The sequence below is a fragment of the Hippopotamus amphibius genome, chromosome 14 (assembly GCF_030028045.1).
Source record: "Hippopotamus amphibius kiboko isolate mHipAmp2 chromosome 14, mHipAmp2.hap2, whole genome shotgun sequence".
Classification (NCBI taxonomy): domain Eukaryota; kingdom Metazoa; phylum Chordata; class Mammalia; order Artiodactyla; family Hippopotamidae; genus Hippopotamus; species Hippopotamus amphibius.
In genome coordinates, this window is record NC_080199.1 from 8,576,712 (window position 1) to 8,597,530 (window position 20,819).

Sequence of the window (20,819 nt, forward strand, 5' to 3'; positions counted from 1 at the left end):
AAGTCAGAAAGAGAAAAGCAAATATATAATGACGCATATATGAGGAATCTTGAAAAATGGTATAGATGATCTTATTTGCAAAGCAGAAATAGAGACACAAACATAGAGAACAAATGTATGGATACCAAGGGGGAAAGGGGTTGGGTGGGAGGAACTGGGAGACTGGGATTGACACATACACATTATTGATACTATGTATAAAATAGACAGCTGATGGGAACATACTGTACAGCACAGGGAACTCTACCTAACGCACTGCGGTGACCTAAATGGGAGGGAGTCCAAAAGGGAGGGGATATCTGTATGTGTATGGTTGACTCATTCTGTTGTGCAATAGAGGCTCACACAACCATACTCCAGTAAAAACTGACAAACAAAAAAACAAAAGTAGCAACCATACTCCAATAAAAACTGATAAACAAAAAACCAAACAGCTGTTAAAATAATCTGGACTTATTTATAGAAAGCTATAGTTTATGGTATTGGACATTGTTCTGATGTACCTCTTAAATTTCCATGAGGATATTTTTATTTTTGTCAAAACTTTCATACAGAGAACAGAAACAAACTGATATACCTTATAAAAGGATATAATCTTCACCTGTAACTTTGTCAAAATAAACAGTCAAAAGTAGACGTTAGCACAGGTTTTTGAGGAAAATCCCTCATTCTCCTAGATATGAAAATAATTTACTTCACTTTGTCAGTGGATTGATCTATTAAATGAATGGAACTAGGTAATGAATTATTTTGTAATGTGGGTAATGACTTTCCAATTTATATTGAGCTATGTTTTCATATACTATATTGGGTTTCCTTAAATCTAGAAGAGAGTTCTGGTAGGAAATAAGTCCTCAGTGACCGTTCATTTACACACTGTTTTCTTCTATTTCAGAGTTGATGACTTTTCAGAAAGAACAGTGACTTCATCACTTACATCTGAAGGAAATGAAGGTAACTTTGGAGACAGAGCTCCATCGCCAGATGAACCAACATGGGAAAGTACCAGTGAAAGTAAATATCGAGTAAGTCACTTCAGTGAAAGTCATATGACATCTTCAGATGGGACTAGCTCGTCTGTGTCACTGTTTCAATCAGAAGTACAGGAAGTTTTTCTAAAGCACAGAGGCTGTCCTGAAGTTGAACACAAAACAATACAGTTTTCATCAAAGAAATTATTTTCCATAATGAAAACCAAACAAAATAAAAATGTGATGTTTTCTTCTGACTTTAACTTTTCAAGAACTTCTAGAATCATTACAGAAAGCGAAGATCTAGATGTGGCACCGTGTCCTCCAGCCCATTTATTTCTTTCTAGAGACCAAGTCAGACTTCTGGAAGAAAGTGTGAGAAATCAAATTCCTTTAAAATCCAAAGCTACATTAGAGAGTAAAACGGCCCATCTGTACTCAAGATCTCAAGAGCCCTTGATTCAGAATCAACATTTTGTTAGAATGGACATTTCTGCTGAAGCACAAGATTCTTCTCCAGGACAAAATGATATTCAGAATCAAGGTTTTTCTGAAGCCCAATTTACTAGTCAAGCCCCCAGATTTGCTAACAACCAGGAAGCAATCACTAGCCAGCCTGATATCGAGGCCAGAGACTTTGCTCTGCCTCAAGATTTGATGAGGAAACCACTTTCCAGCAGGACACAAGACCCCTTCCAGACCCAAGATGTGGACAGGAGCCAGCATTTGGTCCAAGTCCCACATTTTGTTGAGACTCAAGATTCTATCAAGGACCTAGAGTCTGATGCAAAACACTCCGATGAGGCCCAATATTCTTTTTGGTTTGAAGATTCAAACAAGGTTAAGAATTCAGTCCCAGGGCAAAATACTGTTTTGAATAATGCCGGACATCTAGCTTTCACTCTGAGCCCAAATTCAGTTGCTAAAGTGATGCCACAACACAAGAGTATAAGGACAAAGGGCCAGAAACAAATTGCTAGCTCAAAATTAAACCAGTATCCTGCATACGGCTCAGTGCCTCTTCCACCTACTATGACCAGGCAGAAAAACAGAAGAAAAACAATACACACTAAAAGTAAATTGAGTCTCAAAGTTCCATCTCAAAAATCAAACAAAACCCCAACTTCACGGGTATTTCAAATCACAGTCTGTCACACTTCAGAACATAGCAAGTTAAGACACAAGTGTAAAACTAAGAAGAAAGAATTACATCAAAGAAAAGGTATATCAGGTATAGCGTTGCGTCTTATTTATGTTTTCAAGCTTGTTCCTCCTTCTATTAGGAAGTATTCCAGGAAAAGACTAGTGAAATCAATGCCAGGTTTAACAGGATGTAGACATTTTCTGCTGAAGCAAAATAAGTCACTATATGCAGAGAAACTCAACTACACAGAGTCTGTTGAGAAAAGGGGAACCTCAGGGAGTACTAAAAACAAAAAGCAGCTTGGCAGAGACAATAAAGAACTAGAAAACATTTCACCAAAAATTCCACCTCAGCTAGAAGAGTCTTTCATGGTCAATACTTATCAACGAAAAGCACCATGTTCTTCATTAATAGACACAAACTGGAAGAGTAAAGAGTCTCTTAAAGAGCCAATTATACAAGCAAAGGAAATGGATATTTCAGAGTTTTGTGCCCCAAATAGTGAAAAAACATTTGACCTGCATATTGCAAAGCATGACACACCTTTAGAAGAAGCTATATCAGAACCTTTGCAGAGACTTGTTTCCTCTCCCAAAATGGAGTCGGACAGAAGAATGAAAACATGGGAGGACCTAAAAAGTACAGAGAAGTCACATCTTCCACTTTCAAGAGGAGAAAAGTTACCAACTAGTACATCAGACATGCAAAGGTGCTTTCCAAAGGGAAATACCCAGAAAAAAGAAGATTTTCTTGAAATTGTTCTAGAGCCTGCAGATGTCAACTTGTTCATTTCACTAGGAACCAAAAAGCATACAAGCAGTGAACAATCAGCAAGTGTAGAAATTCAAGAGAGTCCAGAAGGTGTAATTGAGAAGAAAAAGAAACCATTAATAGTTGATGTTATAGACGATGGTGACCTAAGTGGAAGTGAGAAACTCGAATGCAACACTAGAAGCAGCATAAAAAATAGGCGAGATGAAAGAACATCTGATGCATTTCACGATGTCACTCACACTGCCCTTTCTGAACCACCTCTTATGGAAATGAAGAGTGGATTAAAAACCAAGACAGATACATCAGGAATAGGGCTTAGTCATTCAGCGGTAAAGCCAGACGAATTACCAGATGACAAGAAACCATGGAGTGCAGAATACATTAAGAAGAGATGTATATTTAAAAAACCACAAGAACATGACAGAGAGGAAGAACAACAGGCTCTGCGAGAAGCAGTTCCACAGCTGACACCAGGTTTCAGGTTCAGCCTAAAACTAAAGCAGAAGCCCAAGTATGTCAAAGTTGAAATAGGACAGAGCAGCTCAGAAAGTAGAACAACTCAAGATAAAGAGCTAGAGGTACAACCACAAGCTCTTTCTATAGAAACGGTTGTGGGGACTAGTCCCCTCCCCACAGTGGATCCATTTCAAGTTGAGAAGGTGAAGCAAAGCACAGACAGACCTACAGGCAGCGAAACTGCAGATCCAACGCATCCTCTGATAGTGTCAGAGAGCTTGCCAGTTGGCAAAATTTTAACTGAAACCACAGGTCATGGTGTCCCATTGGGTGGAAGCCCTGGAAAGCCCCTGGGTGGTCAGATTGCAGAAGAAAAGGAAGACTTAAAAAGAATTTTACCTGAAGTTGCCCTGGGGTCTTTCCATAGGTATACAATCCCTTTATCAAATGTGAAAAAGCAGAAAATCAGAAAAAAATTACCAGGAACCCAAAATGTACTCGGTCTCAAAAGAGTAATTATGAAAGTAAGGAAGTCACCAGTACATCGTAGAAGAAGATTGAGAGGTGATTTCAAAATCATGATTAAACAAATCCTGCAAGATAAAACTGTGACAGATATGCTTCTGAATGTTATTGACCCTCACGTGTCTATTTTGCCTCATATTAGAACACACAGCAGATTCAATGCAGGGAATCAAGGTTGTACTAAGCTGAAACAAGAGATAGCAGAAGTTGAAAGAGAAGAAGAGTTTTCAGATACCATTAGTAAAGGAAGTGACTCCGGAAACACACTAGAAGCAGCTAAACTGCAAGATGAAGTGAGAGGGGACCAAGAAGCTTCACCAGAAGCAGTCCTTGAGGATGGCTGGAACCTCAGATTGGATGCATGTACAGAGAAAGAGCTTAAAACAGAGAAAGAAATGCAACAACCAATCATATCCGCAGAAGTCATGATGGAGTCTTTTTACTCAGCCATAATGGAGCCATTTCATGTTGAGAATATGAAGAAAAGCCGGACCACGCCAGCAGATTTAAGATGCACAGCAGATTCCAAGATGCCTCCTCCAGCATCAGAAAAATCGCTGATTGAAGACCCTTTAAACCAAACAAGAGAAAGTGCTGTTCCAGGTTATGGAAGTGATACAGGGGAAATGGGTTATTCTTTTACAGAAACAAAGGCGGAATTACCCAAAGATTTACCAGCAATTTCCCCAGAGACTTTTAATTGCCACATGCCTGTTTTATCTCATCCTAAAGAAGTAAAGAAAAATAGAGTAAGATTCTCACACCTAGAATGTAGAGTGAAGTCCAAGTCTGTACATATGAAGGCATCAAAGCCATCAATTTCACAAATATGTAATATCACAGGTCATAGAAAGAAACTGAAATCTGACTTTAAGGCCAAGTTTGAAAAGATCAACCAAGCTAACGGACTGCTATATGAATTTCTAAACACCCTTTACTCTCCTGTGCATAGCAGGTTACAAGGAGAGACACACAGTTTCTACCATGCTCAGGTAAATCTCCAGGTACCAGCAGGTGAGGGGAGACCACAGTATGTTGATTTCTTTGACAAGCGTAGTGCATTCTATGACAGAGAAGAAAAAGTACAAGATGGAGAGGAAGAGGAGCAAAAAACTTTACAAATAACAGCTCCGCAGCCTACCCAGTACCTCTGGATGGATGGATGTCAAGGGAAAGAGACCCACCTTGCCAAACCAGACCCAGCACTGGACCGTTTAACACAGGAGCAAGGTATACAGCACCAAACATGCTTTACACAAACTGCTTTGCAGACTGGCCTCCAGATGGGTCCTCGAGAAGCTAAGGGATTCCAGAAGACCACCAAACCAGAAGATGACGGAACAGCCCCTACAGGCCTGGAGATTCCACCTCCCGAGGCAGGGAACTCATCACTTGATAAACTTTTGAACACTGCGACGGAGTGTGGCTTACCATCTGGTGGAAACCTTAAAAGGGAACTAGATTCTTATTTTGTGGGAAAAAATTCAGAGTTACCAGAAAATTTGCAAGTGACCTTCCTGCAGTCTTCTGATTCTGTTAACCCCTTTGTTTCTAAATCTAAAAGAAAGAAAAACATGTTAAAAATAGCAAGGAAGCAAAAAACAGTGAGTCATAGATACAGAACTACAAGAGAGGAAAAGCCATCAATTTTGCATATGCTTAATGGCAGGCAGAGCGGGGCACGGCAATGCAGCTTAAAAACAAAGACGAAGAATCCACAGCAAAGTAAAAATAGAGCAGATGCATCTTTGGATATCACTCACTTCAAGGTGCCTACTTTGCCCAACATCAAAATGAGTGTTGGATTAAATATAGAGACAGATACGCAAAGGCTAAGAAGACTGAGTGATATGCAGCAAGTGCAAGGGAAATCGCCAAATGGAAGAAAAGTATGTTGCCCAGATTCCATCCATATGAGTAGTTTATGTAACAGTGTGAAAGATGGGGAGGAGACAGGGGAACAGGAAGATTTACCAACTCCAGAGAACAGACAGGGCTTCATATTCAATATGTATCAGAAGAAGGATCATGACCTTGTCAAGTCAGATGAGGAACTGAAACAACCAGGAAGTATAAATATTCGGGTACAGCCACAAACACATTTTGCACAGACTGTTTTGAGCTCTGCTTCATACTCTGCACTGGATCAGATGCAACTTAGAAAGCTAGAGAGCTATGCAAGGTTTTCACCTCCAGTGTCAGGAGAAGCCAAGATTGACGAACAAATGTTTTCTGCAAGAGAATGTGGTGTTCCATGTGATGTAAACCATTGGAAGGAGCCAGCTGGTGGTATTGAAAGGAAAGAGACAGTGACTTCAGATTTCTGCATGACTGCTTTATCTATATCCAAAAGCAAGAGAAACTTCAAACAATATTCAGACATGAAAACTTTAATGAATCCCAGATGTGGAATTTTAAAAGCAGAGAAACCATCAATTTCACACATGCTCAATATCAAAGGTGGTGCTAGCCCTTATCACAGAAAAGAACTGAGATATAACTTAACACCCAAAATGAAAGAGGTAGATCCAGGTAAAAAAATGGCAGACAACAGGTACTCCCTCACGACTGCCATACCTGCCGTTAATAGGTATAGCAAGAGAGAAAGGGAAAAAAACACGTTAGGAGAAAAAAGATTCAGTTCTAAACAAGTAAAGCCAGAGGCATCACCACATGAAGGTACTGTGACTCCAGATGACACCGAAGATGCTGATCTTCAAGATGAAGAGGGAAAAGAAAGTGACCAGGAGATGTTATTAAAAATAATTCCACAGCACAGCCAACATTTCATATTCTGTTCAGGCCAGAGGAATGAGCTTGACCTTCATAAGACGGCAAACAAAGGACGCGGGAAAATGCTGTTTGTTATAGAACAAGACATCCCACAACAAACGCCGCCTCCAGGTCCAACGCAGGCAGAGGGGCCAGAGAGAAGCCAGCAGACACAGGATGTCACAGTGTGGTCAGAGAGCTCAGCCCTTCCCCTTCTAAAGTCAAAGGAATCACCAACTGGTCTAGTCTTAAGCAATAAAATGAACTGTCCTGTCCCAAGTGATGCGAGCCATACAGGGGGACTATACGATTGTGGTAAAGAGGGAAAGGCAGAGTTGAGAGAAGATCTACAAGCAGCTGTCCTGGAGTTTTTGGATGCCTCCACACCTGATCTATCTGAATCTAAAAGGCAGAGAAAGACGTGTATATGTAGAGCCTTAAGAAGTAAAATGAGTCCCAAATGTGTTATGTTGAAGGCAAGGAAGGCACCGATTTCACAGATATTTAATATCCCTGGGAATGGTCGTCTAAAAACCCTACCTCCCAAAACTCTGAAATCACAGCTTGTTGACTTTGTATTTCAAATAAAATACTCTGGGGTACTGGAAGATCTTACTGCAGAGGGACGGAAAGGAGTAGCCCAAGAGTTACCAGCAGCAATTCCGGAGGTTTTGGATTTATCCACACTTGCTTTACCTGTGTCGGAAAGAAACAGAAACAACTCAAAACTTAGAGACAAGAGAAATAAAATGAGTCCCAAATGTGTAACTTTGAAGGCAAAGAAGACACCAGTTTCCAAGACATTTAACATCACAAAACGCAGTGCACCAAGCCATAGTAGGCAATTCGAATGCAAATTCAAAACCACAAAGAAACAAGGTCAATCTGTGGCAGCCGTCACCCTGAATGGCATTTCCTCCCCTGGGCTGGTTTCTCTGGACATGATAGTGCATAACAGAAGCAAAGGAGAGACAGACATGCCGTGGAAGACGGGGTTCAGTCATGAGCTGCAACTCCAAGGGCAGTGGCCGGATGGAGAGAGAGCCCGGTATCCCAATTCCAGGGGTAAGAGGGGCAGGGCCTCAAACGTGAGGAAAGAAGTCAAAGACCATGGTGGAGAAGCAGGCCCGTGGAATTCCCAACACCTCACTTTCCACACTCATAACATGAAGGAACCTTGCTTTGTGAAATCAGATCTAGAACAGAAGTACTCAGCCAGGAAAAAAATCCCAGAATCACTTACCATAGCTCAGGAGCTGCAGCAACACACACTTTTCACACAAAGTGTATTACATTCTGTGTCTTGCTCTATTTTGAATTCACTTCCATTTGAGAAGCTACCAAAAAGAACAAAAATACAGAGGGCAAAGATTTTATCTCCAATGACAAGGAAATCACTTAGTGAATCTTTAATTGTTAAAGCACCAAGTGACATCCTATCTGAGAGAGGCCCTACGGAGGAACTTGCTAGTTCTATCCCAGAGGGAAAGATAGGATTACAAAAGGCTTTACAAGTGAGAACCCTACAGTCTTTTGGTATCTCCATGCCAGCTTCACCTGAAATTAAAGGGCTGAGAAATGCAGCACTAATCCCTAAGTCTAGAATTGGGAAAGCCCAGATGGCATCAATTTTAAAGACAACTAATATCCCTAGGTCTGGTGCCCCCAGGCATGGAAAGGAATGGGTCTATACCTTGGAGGAGATGGCCAAAGAAATATCTCAAAGTATGTCAAATATATTTATGAATACCTTTTTTTCACCTACCCCTGTTTCACCTGCCATTAAAACACACAAAAAACTGAAAGCAAAGAAAGGCCCATTAAGAAAAAAAGTCAATATCACACAGCTAAAACAAGAGAAAGGGAAAAGACTGTGTAAATATACCTCTAGTAAATGGAGCACTTCAAGCTACACATCAGAATCAAGATGGCAAAATGAAAAAGAAAAAGAGGGCAAGGAAGTTTCATTCGAAGCAGGTCTACAATTCCTGAATAGGGCCGGAAGTAGAAAAGATCAAAATATGCTTACTACAGAGCAAGAGGTGCAGCAACAGACACTAGTTTCAGAAAATATATTGGAGTCTGTCTGTTCTCCTCTGATAACTCCATTTCAAACTGAAAAGCTGAAGAAGAATATCCCACCACAAACAGACATACTGCATAGAATAAGTGAAAAGATTTCACGTCTAGAAAAAGGGAAAGCAATATTTGATGGTTTTTTAATTGGTGGAGCAGAGTATAGGACTCCATCTGACTGTAGCCCTACGGGGAAGCTGGATGTTTCCACTGTAGCTTCCCTACAACTTGAAGAAGAAGAGGAAGACATAAAAACTCGAACGGTAACAAAATACACAGTTGATCACAATATCCCATCTCCCAAGTCAAGGATCTCAGTGCTTGGAATTCCTTATAATGAAAGGAAAGTGGGTGGTCGTATTAGCAAGAAACATAAAGAGCTGCCAAGAGATTTACTAACAATATCCATGATGTTTGCTTTATCTGAATCTAAAAGGCAGAAAAAAGCATTAAAATTTCCAGGAAGGAAAGATCTTATGGGTCCCAAACGTATAATCAAGAAGGCAAAGAAGCCTCTTTTTTCACAGGTGCTTAATATCACTGAGGATGGTCATCTGTACTGTAGAAAGGAACAGGAATGCCATTTAAAGTCCATGATACAAGACATGCAACCAAATAGAAGTATAGCAGATACATTTTTATCTCCCACACCTGTTTCCACTGATAACGAAATAGATATTGAAATTGACAGCACACCCAAAACAGGGGCAGATCAACCAAGAGTAAAAATACACAACCACACCTATCCAGAGCTAGAGAAAGCACCAAGTGATGGGGAAGCACGGGAGGCCAATTTGACTGATACACAAAGCAGACCCAGCAGCAAAGGGAAAATGAATGTGCCGCACGAAGAGGGAGAGGAAAATATCCCGAAAATGTTAGCCGCATCAGTTCCACACTACAGCCAACACTTCTGTTCCAGTTCCCATCATGTGAAAAATCTTGGCCCTTGCCAATCAAAATCTAAACTGAATAGTTCAGAAGGCAGAAGGATCTGGAATTTGTCTTGTGCCTTGCAAAATATGAGGCAAGAAGAACACGTTAGAGAAACTATTTCAGAGCACGTTTCTAGAAACGTGATGAATTTTATTCAAGTACAAACATTGAAGAAAAGTCTTCATTCTCAAGAGGGAATACAATATATGGTCGATCTAAAGACCTCATTTCCAAAAGCAAGAAAATCAGAGACTTGTTTCACACAATGCAATGGTCTCTGGGATGGAAATCCTACGAGGAAATGGGGTAGTCCCATTTCTAAGAAAAAGGCATGGCGTCAAAGTGACTTCATAAGAACAGTCTTAAAGCCTTTAGATTTCTCCAGCCTTGATTCATCTGAACCCAAAAGCCAGAGTTACGTATTAGAGGTTGTAGACAAGAAGAGTACAACGTGTCCCAAGCAGGTACCTCTGAAGGCGGAGAAACTACCCATTTTACAGGTGCGTAATAGCACAAGGTGTCTTACAGGAAGCCGCAGAAAGAAAAATCACAAATTTAAGTACAAGACAAGAGGGAGGCAATGGAACGAAATTGTGAGAGAGACATTACTCCGCCCCACGGAGGGAGCTAAGATCCCACCGTCCCAGTTGGTGATTGATAACCTCTCATTGAATACAGCAGCAAGGAGCACTCTGTACAACAACAGGACACTTCACAAAAACCTGGGTGGTCTTATTACAGAGCAAAAGGCAGAGTCGGAGGAAGACTTAGCCCCAGCTCTTTTAGGGCCTTTAGATTTATTCGCGCCTGTTTTATCTGACTCTGAAAGCCAGATAAACACAGTACAAGAGAAAACCATATTGAATCTCAAATGTTTCGCTATGAAGAAAAAGGAGCCATTCAGTTTACAGATAGTTAAAATCAATAAGCAGTTTGCCACAAAACAGAGGACAAAACTTAGATCCAATTTAGAAACCAAAATGAAAGAGATCTGGCAAGGTAAGAGTGTGGCTGACATATTTACAAATGTGAATATGCCGATTTACTTCGCATCGGATACCTCTGACACTAAAAGGCAAAGCAGACTCAAAACAGAGATAGACAGAGTATCAAGGTTTAGTCCTTTACAGTCAACATACATGAAGTTGCCAGTGGAAGGCCGAGTGATTTTACAGTCGCTTAATGCCGCAGGTCATGCTGCTTTAAGCATCAGTAAGGGACAGGAACAGGAGACAGAGAGAGAAAAAACCGTGCTAAACGCAGACCTAAAATCTACAGATGCTTCTGCGTCTGTTCCACTGCACATCAGAATGGAGCAGTCACCCAGTACCTGGGGTAAATATGGAGAATCTTCTGAAAAGAGAAACGCCCTAAACAAAGCAAAGCTTACAGAGAAAGAAGAGTATGAACAACAGGTTTTGTCTGGAACACCTCCACAATATACCCAGCCATGTGGGTTTCTGCAAAAGAAACAGCAAGAACCATGTGTCTCAGGAACCACCCAGAATCCTGCTTATGCTTACAGTCCTAAGGGCCCTAAAATCATAAAACGTAAAGCTAATGCAACAGCAGCCAGTGTGAAAAAGACTACGCATACCAAACAGGTAAAATCGAAGGCAGAGAAACCACCTGTTTCCCTGATGGGTAACACGACAGAATATGGTACCCAAAGCAAAGCAAAGGAAACGAGGTGTAACATCAAGAAACAGAAGCCAGGGGTGCAGCATGGTAAAGCTGAGGCAGAGTTAGTTCTGAAAACTGTTTGTGACTCTGGGTCTGTTCCATCTCAAATTCAAGGGTTGATGGAAGCGGAAAGGGAGAAAGGCAAGTCACAAAGGCTGACGCACATCCCTCCACAGCCAAAGCTGGAGAAATCACGAAACAGAAGACAAATAGCATTTTCACCGTCCATGGCTAAGAGTGCTACGTCACGAAATATCAAAACAGTGAAACAGTATATTAGAGAGCAAGAAAAAAACTACCAAATTGCTTCACTGGACGTTCTCCCACAATGTAGATATCGCTTCGTGCTGAGTCAGCAACTGAAGAAGGAGCCTGACCATGTCAAGTCCACAGTAGATTTGAAAAGAGAAGTATATCCTGATTCACCTTCACAAAAGAAGGAGACAAACTGCACTAGGTTTGACATCTCAAGAATTAGATTACACACAAAACACAAATTCCTCATCACACCAGGAGTAAAGGAGGGAGATGGAGACACGGCCCAGCGTCCATTTTCAACTCCACAGTGGAGAGAAACATCCAAGAAAATGGACTTTTCGTTCATTTCAAAAGGACAGGATATGTTTCTTCCAGAGCTGGATGCTTCTCAACAGAAGACTTGCAAGAAGCAGGAACTGCTGAAACAAGGAAGTATTTCAGGGACACACCTGGAGCCTACTTTGTACCCCATTATGGAAAGTCCTTATTTGGAAAATACAGGAAAGGTCTCTGAGGAAGATACGTGCGTTGACAGAAAAAATATTTCACATCTATTGGCAAGAGAAGGTTTAAGAGAAACTGATATCTTACGAGGTTCAAATGAACAGACATTTCTTTGCCGCAGTGGGGAACCTCTTCATGTAAAAGAGGCAGTAAATGCAACAGGGAAAGAAAATGTTAACATCTCTATCGTTTCAAGTGTAAATCCATGGAGAAAAGAGAAACCGAAGTTAACGGATATTCTGTTAAAATCAAATGGACAGAAAATAAACTTTTCCAAAAAATGGAGGGCAAAGCAACGAAATAGTTGTAACCAGAAGAAAGAAAACCTTCTGGAAACCATTTCCTCTTGCATAGTGCTTCAACTCTATACTGAAAAGCAAAAGAAAGAAGTCGCAGCCCTGAGTTCAACAGTTTTGCGCCTGATGGTAGAGAATGCATCACACAAAGCAGGTCAACTTCCATGCCCAGAAGGAATTAATTTGCATATTGGAGGAAGGAAAGAACAACAAGAAAATACATGCAAGGCTCTTCCAACATCTGTTTCTCATTCTTTGATGGATATACTTCAGATTAAATTGCCAAGGGTAACAAAAGCATTAAAGGAAGTAGATAGTCCAACGTACCACACTTCAAATACAGAAGGAATTGGCTTGCCTATTGCAGGAAGAGAAGAAGAGCAACCAGCATGTATGCAACATATTTGTCCAAATCTTGCTTCTGACCCTTCGAGAGATATATTTCAAAGTAAGATGCCATGTAAAAAGAAGGCATCGGAAGAAGTAGTTAGTACTGTGGATTACACTCCAAGTGCAGAAGGAACTGGTTTGCTTATTACAGGAAAGGGAGACCAGCAAGAGAAATGTATGTATGAGGTGCTTCGAAAGTCTGCGTCTCACTCCCAAGCAGGTCCATGTCGAATTGATACCCCAGTGCAAGAAGTAAAAATAGGTGGCAAAAATAAGATGAATTGTGAATATTCAGCTCCACAGGCTAAGGAAGCTTTAAAAGGAATGGATGTTATTGTTGGATATATTCCAAAAAATGAAAAAAGACGAAACTTACCCAGTACAGAACAAAGCCAGCAGCACCTGCTGATTCCCTCTGAGAATTTTCTTGAGCATACATCTTACCCTCCAAATGAACCCTGGCTCCCAACACACGTAATGCCTCCAACAAAGGAAGCATTATCAGAAGTAGGTAATGCGTCAAGCAGGACAAAAGAATTAGACTTGATTTCTAAAGATCACCTAAATGCCGGATGTGGGTATGGCCTGGAGTGGACTGTACCCTCAGTTCCTCCAAGGCAAATGACAAAACAAAATACAAGCCCGCCTTTAGAGTCATTCGGTAAAACTGTAAAATATCAGAATGTCTCATTGCCGAAAGGAAAGAAATTGGATGGAGCACAGGTAATTGATTCAGTATCAAATGTTAGCTCCCCCAAGCTAAGAGTTAGAAAGAAGGTGCAGTTACATAAAACATGTCAAAAAAATGTACACAAAGAGGTATACCTACCTGGATTATTTTCACATTCTCTTTCTATCCACATGACTCTTTTGCCTGAAAATAAAAGACAGAAGAATGACTTAAAACAAGGAGCTAAGAAAGTCATAATAGGCCCCCAAAGAACTTCAGAGAAATTGGTATTTTCAAATATATTTAATATCACTGACTATGGTAGCCCAGGCAGCAGACCAGAACTACAGTGGAGCATAAGAGAGAAAATGGTAAATATAAAACATAGAAAGGTCAAACCCCATGTGGTTGTGAGAAACATATGTGAGTTCATCCCTTCTTTACCTTACCTCAAATTGAATAAAAAGACAACTGATGAGATTATCTCAAATAATGTAAAAGGAATAAAACAACCTATATCACAGAAAAAGGGGGATAGGATAAAAGGAGTTAATATGAAAGGAATAATGGATCCCAATGTTATCATGAAGGCAAAAATATCATCACTGTCACATATACTCATTGAACAGGAATTGCCAGGGCTGCTGAACATTACAAAACAAGAGAGCAAGGTGCAGATAAATAAAGGTAAATCAGGGGTGAAACTGACCAACTTGTTTACTTCCTTACCATCTTTATCACATCCTGATTTGAATTCAAGAACAAAAGCAGGACCAGATGAGTCAGGAACACCGTGGAACTGCCTTCCACCACTAAAGATCCAGACATCATCAAATATCAGGAAAACATCGTTTGCAGAGTCAATTGATAGAGATAGCTTAAGCAACATAATAGAATCCAAACAACATTTGCCACAGAAAAAGAAGGAAGATGGAGACAATATGGTATATATGAAAAATATAAGGGGCTCCAAATGCGCCCCTTTTGAAAGAAAGAAAAAACTTTTAAAATATACATTGCATAGAAACAAACCACAGTGGGACAATAAAGAACAGGAGAAAATGATACAGGACGATAACAGTGATATAGATGTAGTTCAGAATAAGCCCCATGTTTCCATCCCGTCTTCGCCTCACCTGGAACAGGGTCCTGGAATAAAAGAACAGGCATACATGCGAGGAGTATCGAGGTTCTGCCTTCCACCATTGACGCTCCAGGAATTGTCAGATGCGGTGATAACACGTGAGGAGCCAACTGATGATATTTTAAGCAGTATAAAAAGATCAAAATATATGCCACAGGAAAATGAAAATAAAGTGGAAATGGCTTTGGAAGAGATAAGGTATCCCAAAAGAATAGCTTTGGAGGCGAACCAGTCTCCAGTTGCACGGGAATTACAGTTGAACATCAAAGAAAAAGAGGAAAAGATGCAGGCAGATAAAGATGAACAAGTTGGGATTCAGAGAAAATCTTGTGTTTCCATCTCTTTACCACCTTACTCTGAAGTGGACATAAGAAGGGAAGGAGAAGCAGTCATGCTAAGAAAACCAAGATCCTCTTTTCTACAACCAAAATTCCAGGAGTCATCAGATATGGGAAACATAGCATATAAAAAGCCTGTTTATGGTAATATCTCAAACAGTCTAAAAAAAGCCAAGGAACATATAATGCAAGAAGAAGAGGGCAGAGTAAAAATGGCAAAAGTCCTAACTTTGGAGAAAAAGAAATCACCAATTTCACAGGAAATCCAGGACATCAAAGAGCAAAAGAAAAAGATACAGAGAATTCAGGGTGAACCAAGTGTGGTTTTGACCTGTGCTTCCATACCTGCTACTTCTTTTAAATTGGATACAAGAATAAAAGAGGCAGACTACAGAAATGAAGTAACAAGATACTCCCTTCCGGAACTATCACACCAGAAATCATCAGATGTAGTGAAAAATGCAAATAAAGAGTCCATCGAGGGTGATATCACAAGTGCTGTACAAGCAGCAAACGAACATATGCCCCAGAAAGGAAAGGCTAGAGGAAAAATAGCAAATATGAAATATATAATGTACTCTGAAGGGACAACTTCCAAGGCAAAGGTATTACCACTTCTACATGTACCCAATGACCTCGGGAGGTGTAGCCCCCAAATTAGAGAAGTACAGACACACAGAAGAGAAGACTTGGGACATGTACGGGAAAGAAGTGAACTAGATGAGGTTCTGATAGGACCTTGTCTTCATCACTTTACATTAAACAAAGTTACAGAAGGCAAGAGAGAGCAGCAAGGAATAATGAAACCCTGTATTCCATCCTCATGGTACAGAGAATCATCAAATGCAGAGAAATTAAAATATACAGTGTCACCTGTGAATGATACCTCAAGTGATTCCAGAAGAACAAAATACATGACACAGAAAGAAGAGGAGAAAGCAAATATTTTTGTGAGAGACCTGATGCATCCCAAGTGCTTAGCTCTGAAGGCAAAGAAATTATCCCTTTTCCATATACTCAAAGCAAATAAACTGCAAGTGAACATCAAAGAGCAAGTGAGAAGGGGGCAGGAAGGTAGAAGGGACACAGTTGTGCTTCTGAGCAAAATCTGTCCTTTTGTCACTTCTTCGGTTCATCTTAAATTTGACACAATAACAGAAGAAGGTGGTCCAGGAATCATAAGGAATCACGTGCCATCTCCTGAGCTCCAGGACTCATTGCCTTCAGGGCGATCAGCACCTCCAAAGTCAACTGGTAGCCACAGAAAGAGAGGAAAACAGCATCCAGCACTGAAAGAAAAGGACAGAGTGCAAACAGCAGCTGTGAGCAGCTCAGTGCGCTACAGTGGCACAGATTTCAAGGCAAAGACATCATCCCCTCCTCATGTGGCCAGTGTTGCTGAGTACGGTGCTCTCAGTAAGAGAAAGGAAGTACGGCTGAGCGCTGAGGAGAGTGTAGAACAGGGGCAGGGAAGAACAGGAGACCTCGATGGGGCTCCAGCAAAGCCTCCTCCTTCCCCGCCTTCTCCATCTCACCATAGATTGGATGCAGGAACCAAAGGAGGCGAAGACTTGCCTACAGTTGCAGGATTCTCTCCTTCACCATTTCAGCTCCCTGAGTCATCAGGTGCAAGGAAAATCAGACATGCACATTCCAGTCAAGGTATTAGCTCATGTAACATAATAATAAAAGGATATACACCATATAAAGAGACAAAGGTCAGAGTAAAAACAAAAGATGTGAGAGACAGACTATACCCCAAAATAATAACTTTGGAGGCCCATACATCACTTACACACCTCCTCAGTAGAAACAGACTACCACTGAATGTCAAAGAACAAGGGCAGGAAGTGCAGGATGGCAAAGGGGAGCCAGAAATGGCTCTGAGGGAAACTCGTGCCTCCTTACTGTCTCCATCTTACCTAAAACGGGACACTAGCAGGAATGAAAAGAAAGACACAGAAAGAATAACACGATCCTGTTTTCCACCACTGAAGATTTATGATCCATTCAATCCAAGCACAAAAGCAGATGCTAAGTCATTTGATGGTTATCTGATAAAAGACAAAGATAGACTCAAAACAGATATTGAAGACAAAGTGCTCCCAAGGGAAAAAGCAGATACTAGGTCATGTGCTGGTTATATGTCAGAAGAGAAAGCTAGACTCAAAACAGATACTGAAGACAAAGTGCCCCCAATATCTATGAATCCGAAGGCAAACGAATTACCACTTTCACATATACATGATACCAAAGAACTGCCATGGAAAATTAAAGAGCAAAAGAGAAAGGTACAGAGAGAGGAGAGTGAACTAGTTACAAAACTGAAAAACATTTGTACTTCTTTACTGACTCTACCATATCTTAAATCTGATACAACAGGAGAGGGGTACATGATAAGAATTACAAAATTGCCTTTCCCACAAGCACAGTCCAAGGAATCGTCAGAATATGCTGAAACCAATGATGGAGAACTTTCAAAAGATGTAAAAAAATTAAAAGAACACATGCTACACAAAGAAAAGAAGGAGAGAGAGAGAAATATGGATATGAATAGTAGAGTGGACCCCAATAATATGGATTTGGAAGCAAAGAAATCACCTATTTTATTTACATCCAATCTAAGTGACCTTCAGTGGAAAACTAAAGGGCAAGAAGAGAAGGTTCAGGAAGATAAACAGGAGCCAGGTGATGCAACGCTGACTGAGACCTGCACTTCTACATCTTCTCCTCTCCCCCTTGACGAAAACACCAGCATCAGAGAAGAGGGCCAACATTTGCCCCAGAACAAGGAAGAGGATGGAGTAGAAAGAGGAAACCTCATGTCCCCCAAACATCAAGGAAAGGAGATGCAGGATAGTAAAGATGGACCAGGTATGGTTCTGACCAAATCTTCTATTTCATCACCATCTCTCTCTGCCCCCAAATTGGATAAAGGAGTACAAGTCAACGATGAAATGCTAGCACTTAAAAGGTCTGTTTTGACCAGAATATCAAATGCAGGGCAAATGGTATGTACACATTCAGTTAGTGGTGATACCATGAAAGATGTTCAAAACGAGAAAGAAGAGAGGGACACAGTAAAAACAGTAGATAGGAGAGGTGTGGCGCACAGCAAAGGTATAACTTTGAAGTCCAAGAAATCACCTTCTTCATATGTACTCCACAGAACAGAATTGCATCTGAACGTTGGAGGGATAGAGCAAAAGAAACAGGAAAGTCAAGGTAAACCACCCGGTACGGTGGTAAGAAAAATTTATGTTTCCAAACCTCCAACTAAACTGAAATTAGATAAAGGTACACAAGTAGATGAAGGAAAGCTTGGAATTAAAAAACCCTCTCTACTTCCACGAATGCTTTCAGCATTATCAGATGCAAAGAAGAGACCAGATACAAAGGGAATTGGTGGTGATGTAATAAAAAGAAAACAACATATGTCAGAGAAAGAAAAAAAGTACGATGTGAAAGAAGTAGATATGAGGCTCAGGACACATCTCAAAGAGGCAACAATTTCACCAATTCTACACATCCTTAGTGCAGAGGAATTTGTGTTGAATGTTATTAAAAAGCCAGGGGGAAAAGTGCGCAAAGGTAAAGATGAACCACATATGGTTCCGACAAGGACTTTTCTTTCCATCCCATCAGCACCTCTTTATCTAGATTCAGCGAGCAAAATAGACAAAGACGCACCAGGAATCATGGGATCCTCTCACCCACAGCAAAATCTCCAGGAATCATTAGATACCCAGAAAACAGCAGTTAGAAAGTCAGCTGCTGGTCAGCATGAAATTGTCAAAAATGCAGAACACCCAGAGCCGAAAGAGGCCATGCAACAGTGGACCTCAAACTTCATGCTCAGCGTACAGCAAAGGAAGGAAGCTCCACGAGTCAAATCTGAAGGAGATTTGAGTCAGTTCTTTTCAAATTCACAGCCTGAGGACTTTTATTTCACAGGATTTGGTACCATAAGAAGTGGGAAAAGATTGGAATGTCTCTTTACAGGGCCAGAGGCTCATCAAGAAAAGTACAAACCAGAAACTTTTACTACAGTTCTTTCCTTCCCCATGATGGATCTGACGAAAATCGAAAATCTGAAGAAAGAAATGGAAATAATGAACAACTTAAACCATAAAATAAGTCCTCAGGTTTTAGTTTCAGTGCCAAGGAAACTATCCAAGGACATATATGCCACACTTAGCTCCCCTATCAGTTCAGAAGGCTTTTCCACTCCAGAGCAAGGTGCCTACCAACAAGAAACTTTATCAAAAGCAACTCCAGGATCTGAAGATCCATGTAAATTCGATAAGCCTGAGGAAGACAGACGAGATAATGAAAAAATAAGTGAAATGTCCCCTCCCAAAGTGTTAGCACCACAGACAAAAGAATCACTTGAGAAAATGAATATCACAGAGTCAAATGACCCCCAAAATATAGAACAAGAAATTGTTATGAAAAAGCAAGTGGTGCTGCGGTCTGGGAGTGGACAGAAGACCAGGGTGGATTCTAGCCTTTCCCTGAAGATTCCACTTCAGAATGTAAAGCAGAGGACACCATTGGAAACCGGCATGCACAAGCAAACTACAGTGTATCCTGGAATACAAATACTACCAGCAATACACATGGATATTACAGAGTTTGATGCCCAAAAAGGGAAAAAAGAGCAGACATTGCTTGTTCCAGAGCAAGAGGGACACAGTCTAGAATCACTTCAAAAGTCTATTTCCTCTCGCTGGGCTTTTCCACTTCAATCTGGAGATCTGGAGGAGAAAAACAAAACTGACACAGGCTCTGCTAGAAATCTGGAGCAAAAAATATTAGAAATGAAAGAAAGGGTATTAAAAATAGACACAAACATAGCTGTCCATCTGGAAGAGGACAAAATAGAAATGCACAAACACACCGTTGTTAATCTGGAGAAGGAGACAATAAAAATGGACACGATCAGTACAGTAAACCTGAATATGACATCTCTGAAGGCAGAGGAACCTCAAATGAAGAGTCAGGTAATCACCCATACGGCAAACAGCTGCCCAGTCAAGCAAAAACATAAAAAGGAACGAGAAGCGTCTGGTGCAAAACAAACCATTCAGCTACAAAAAATGTTTCAAAAACATGTTCTAGATTCATTTTATGCCTATATTCCTCTTTCTCCAAAATTTGGAGGCCAGAAAGGCAGATTAACAATAGCAGACTTGAAAAGAGAATTGAACACCAAATGTTTAAATATGGAAACCCCAAAGCATCCAGTTCTACAGATTCTGGGCAACACGGGACATGGTACTCCAAGCAATCGGAAGAAATTAGAGTATAACTTTAACAGACCAAAGAAAATAGCTTTGTGGAGAGAAGGTGCCTCAGGGATATTTATCAGAAGCCTTTCTATTGCCATGATGCATCCGTCTCAGACTAAAGAAACAGTAAAATCTGAGACAAACCTAGAAAGAGCAAAGAGAACCCACCTTTCAAAATTCCAGAAGAAACCAACAGACACTAGTGAAACTGTGAAGACGGACAGTTGTAGCACTGTAAAAGAAGGGGACCAGAATTTTACAAATACAGTTCCACGGGATTCCCAGCCCTTCGTGGCAGACAAACAACAAATGCACCAACTTCCTAGTATCAAATCAGAAGCAAACCTCAGCAGTGAAATGATTAAAAATTTAGCTCCACAAACAAAAGAAAGCATTGTTCCAGGCGATGCTATCTCAAGGACTGTAAAAGAAACTGACTTGCTTATGATCGAGCAAGAAGAGGTACCCAAACCCATTCAGACACCTACAGAGTGTCCATTGGTATCTGAAGATCCAAAGGAAAATGTGGAAACTCACATGAAAAGTGCCCTAAACATGGGAAGTTCTCCTCCAGGGGTAGAAGAACCACAA

At 40.7% G+C, this 20,819-nt stretch overlaps 1 protein-coding gene across 1 annotated transcript in view; it reads left to right on the forward strand.

Moving 5' to 3' along the window:
- The window catches only part of CCDC168 (coiled-coil domain containing 168), a 30,929-nt gene that overhangs the window by 7,578 nt on the left and 2,532 nt on the right, over positions 1-20,819 (forward strand). The window contains exons 4-6 of the mRNA XM_057707181.1: positions 896-5,257; positions 5,849-7,707; positions 8,935-20,753. Coding sequence (XP_057563164.1) covers positions 896-5,257; positions 5,849-7,707; positions 8,935-20,753 — 18,040 coding nt within the window. The remainder of the gene's footprint in view (positions 1-895; positions 5,258-5,848; positions 7,708-8,934; positions 20,754-20,819) is intronic.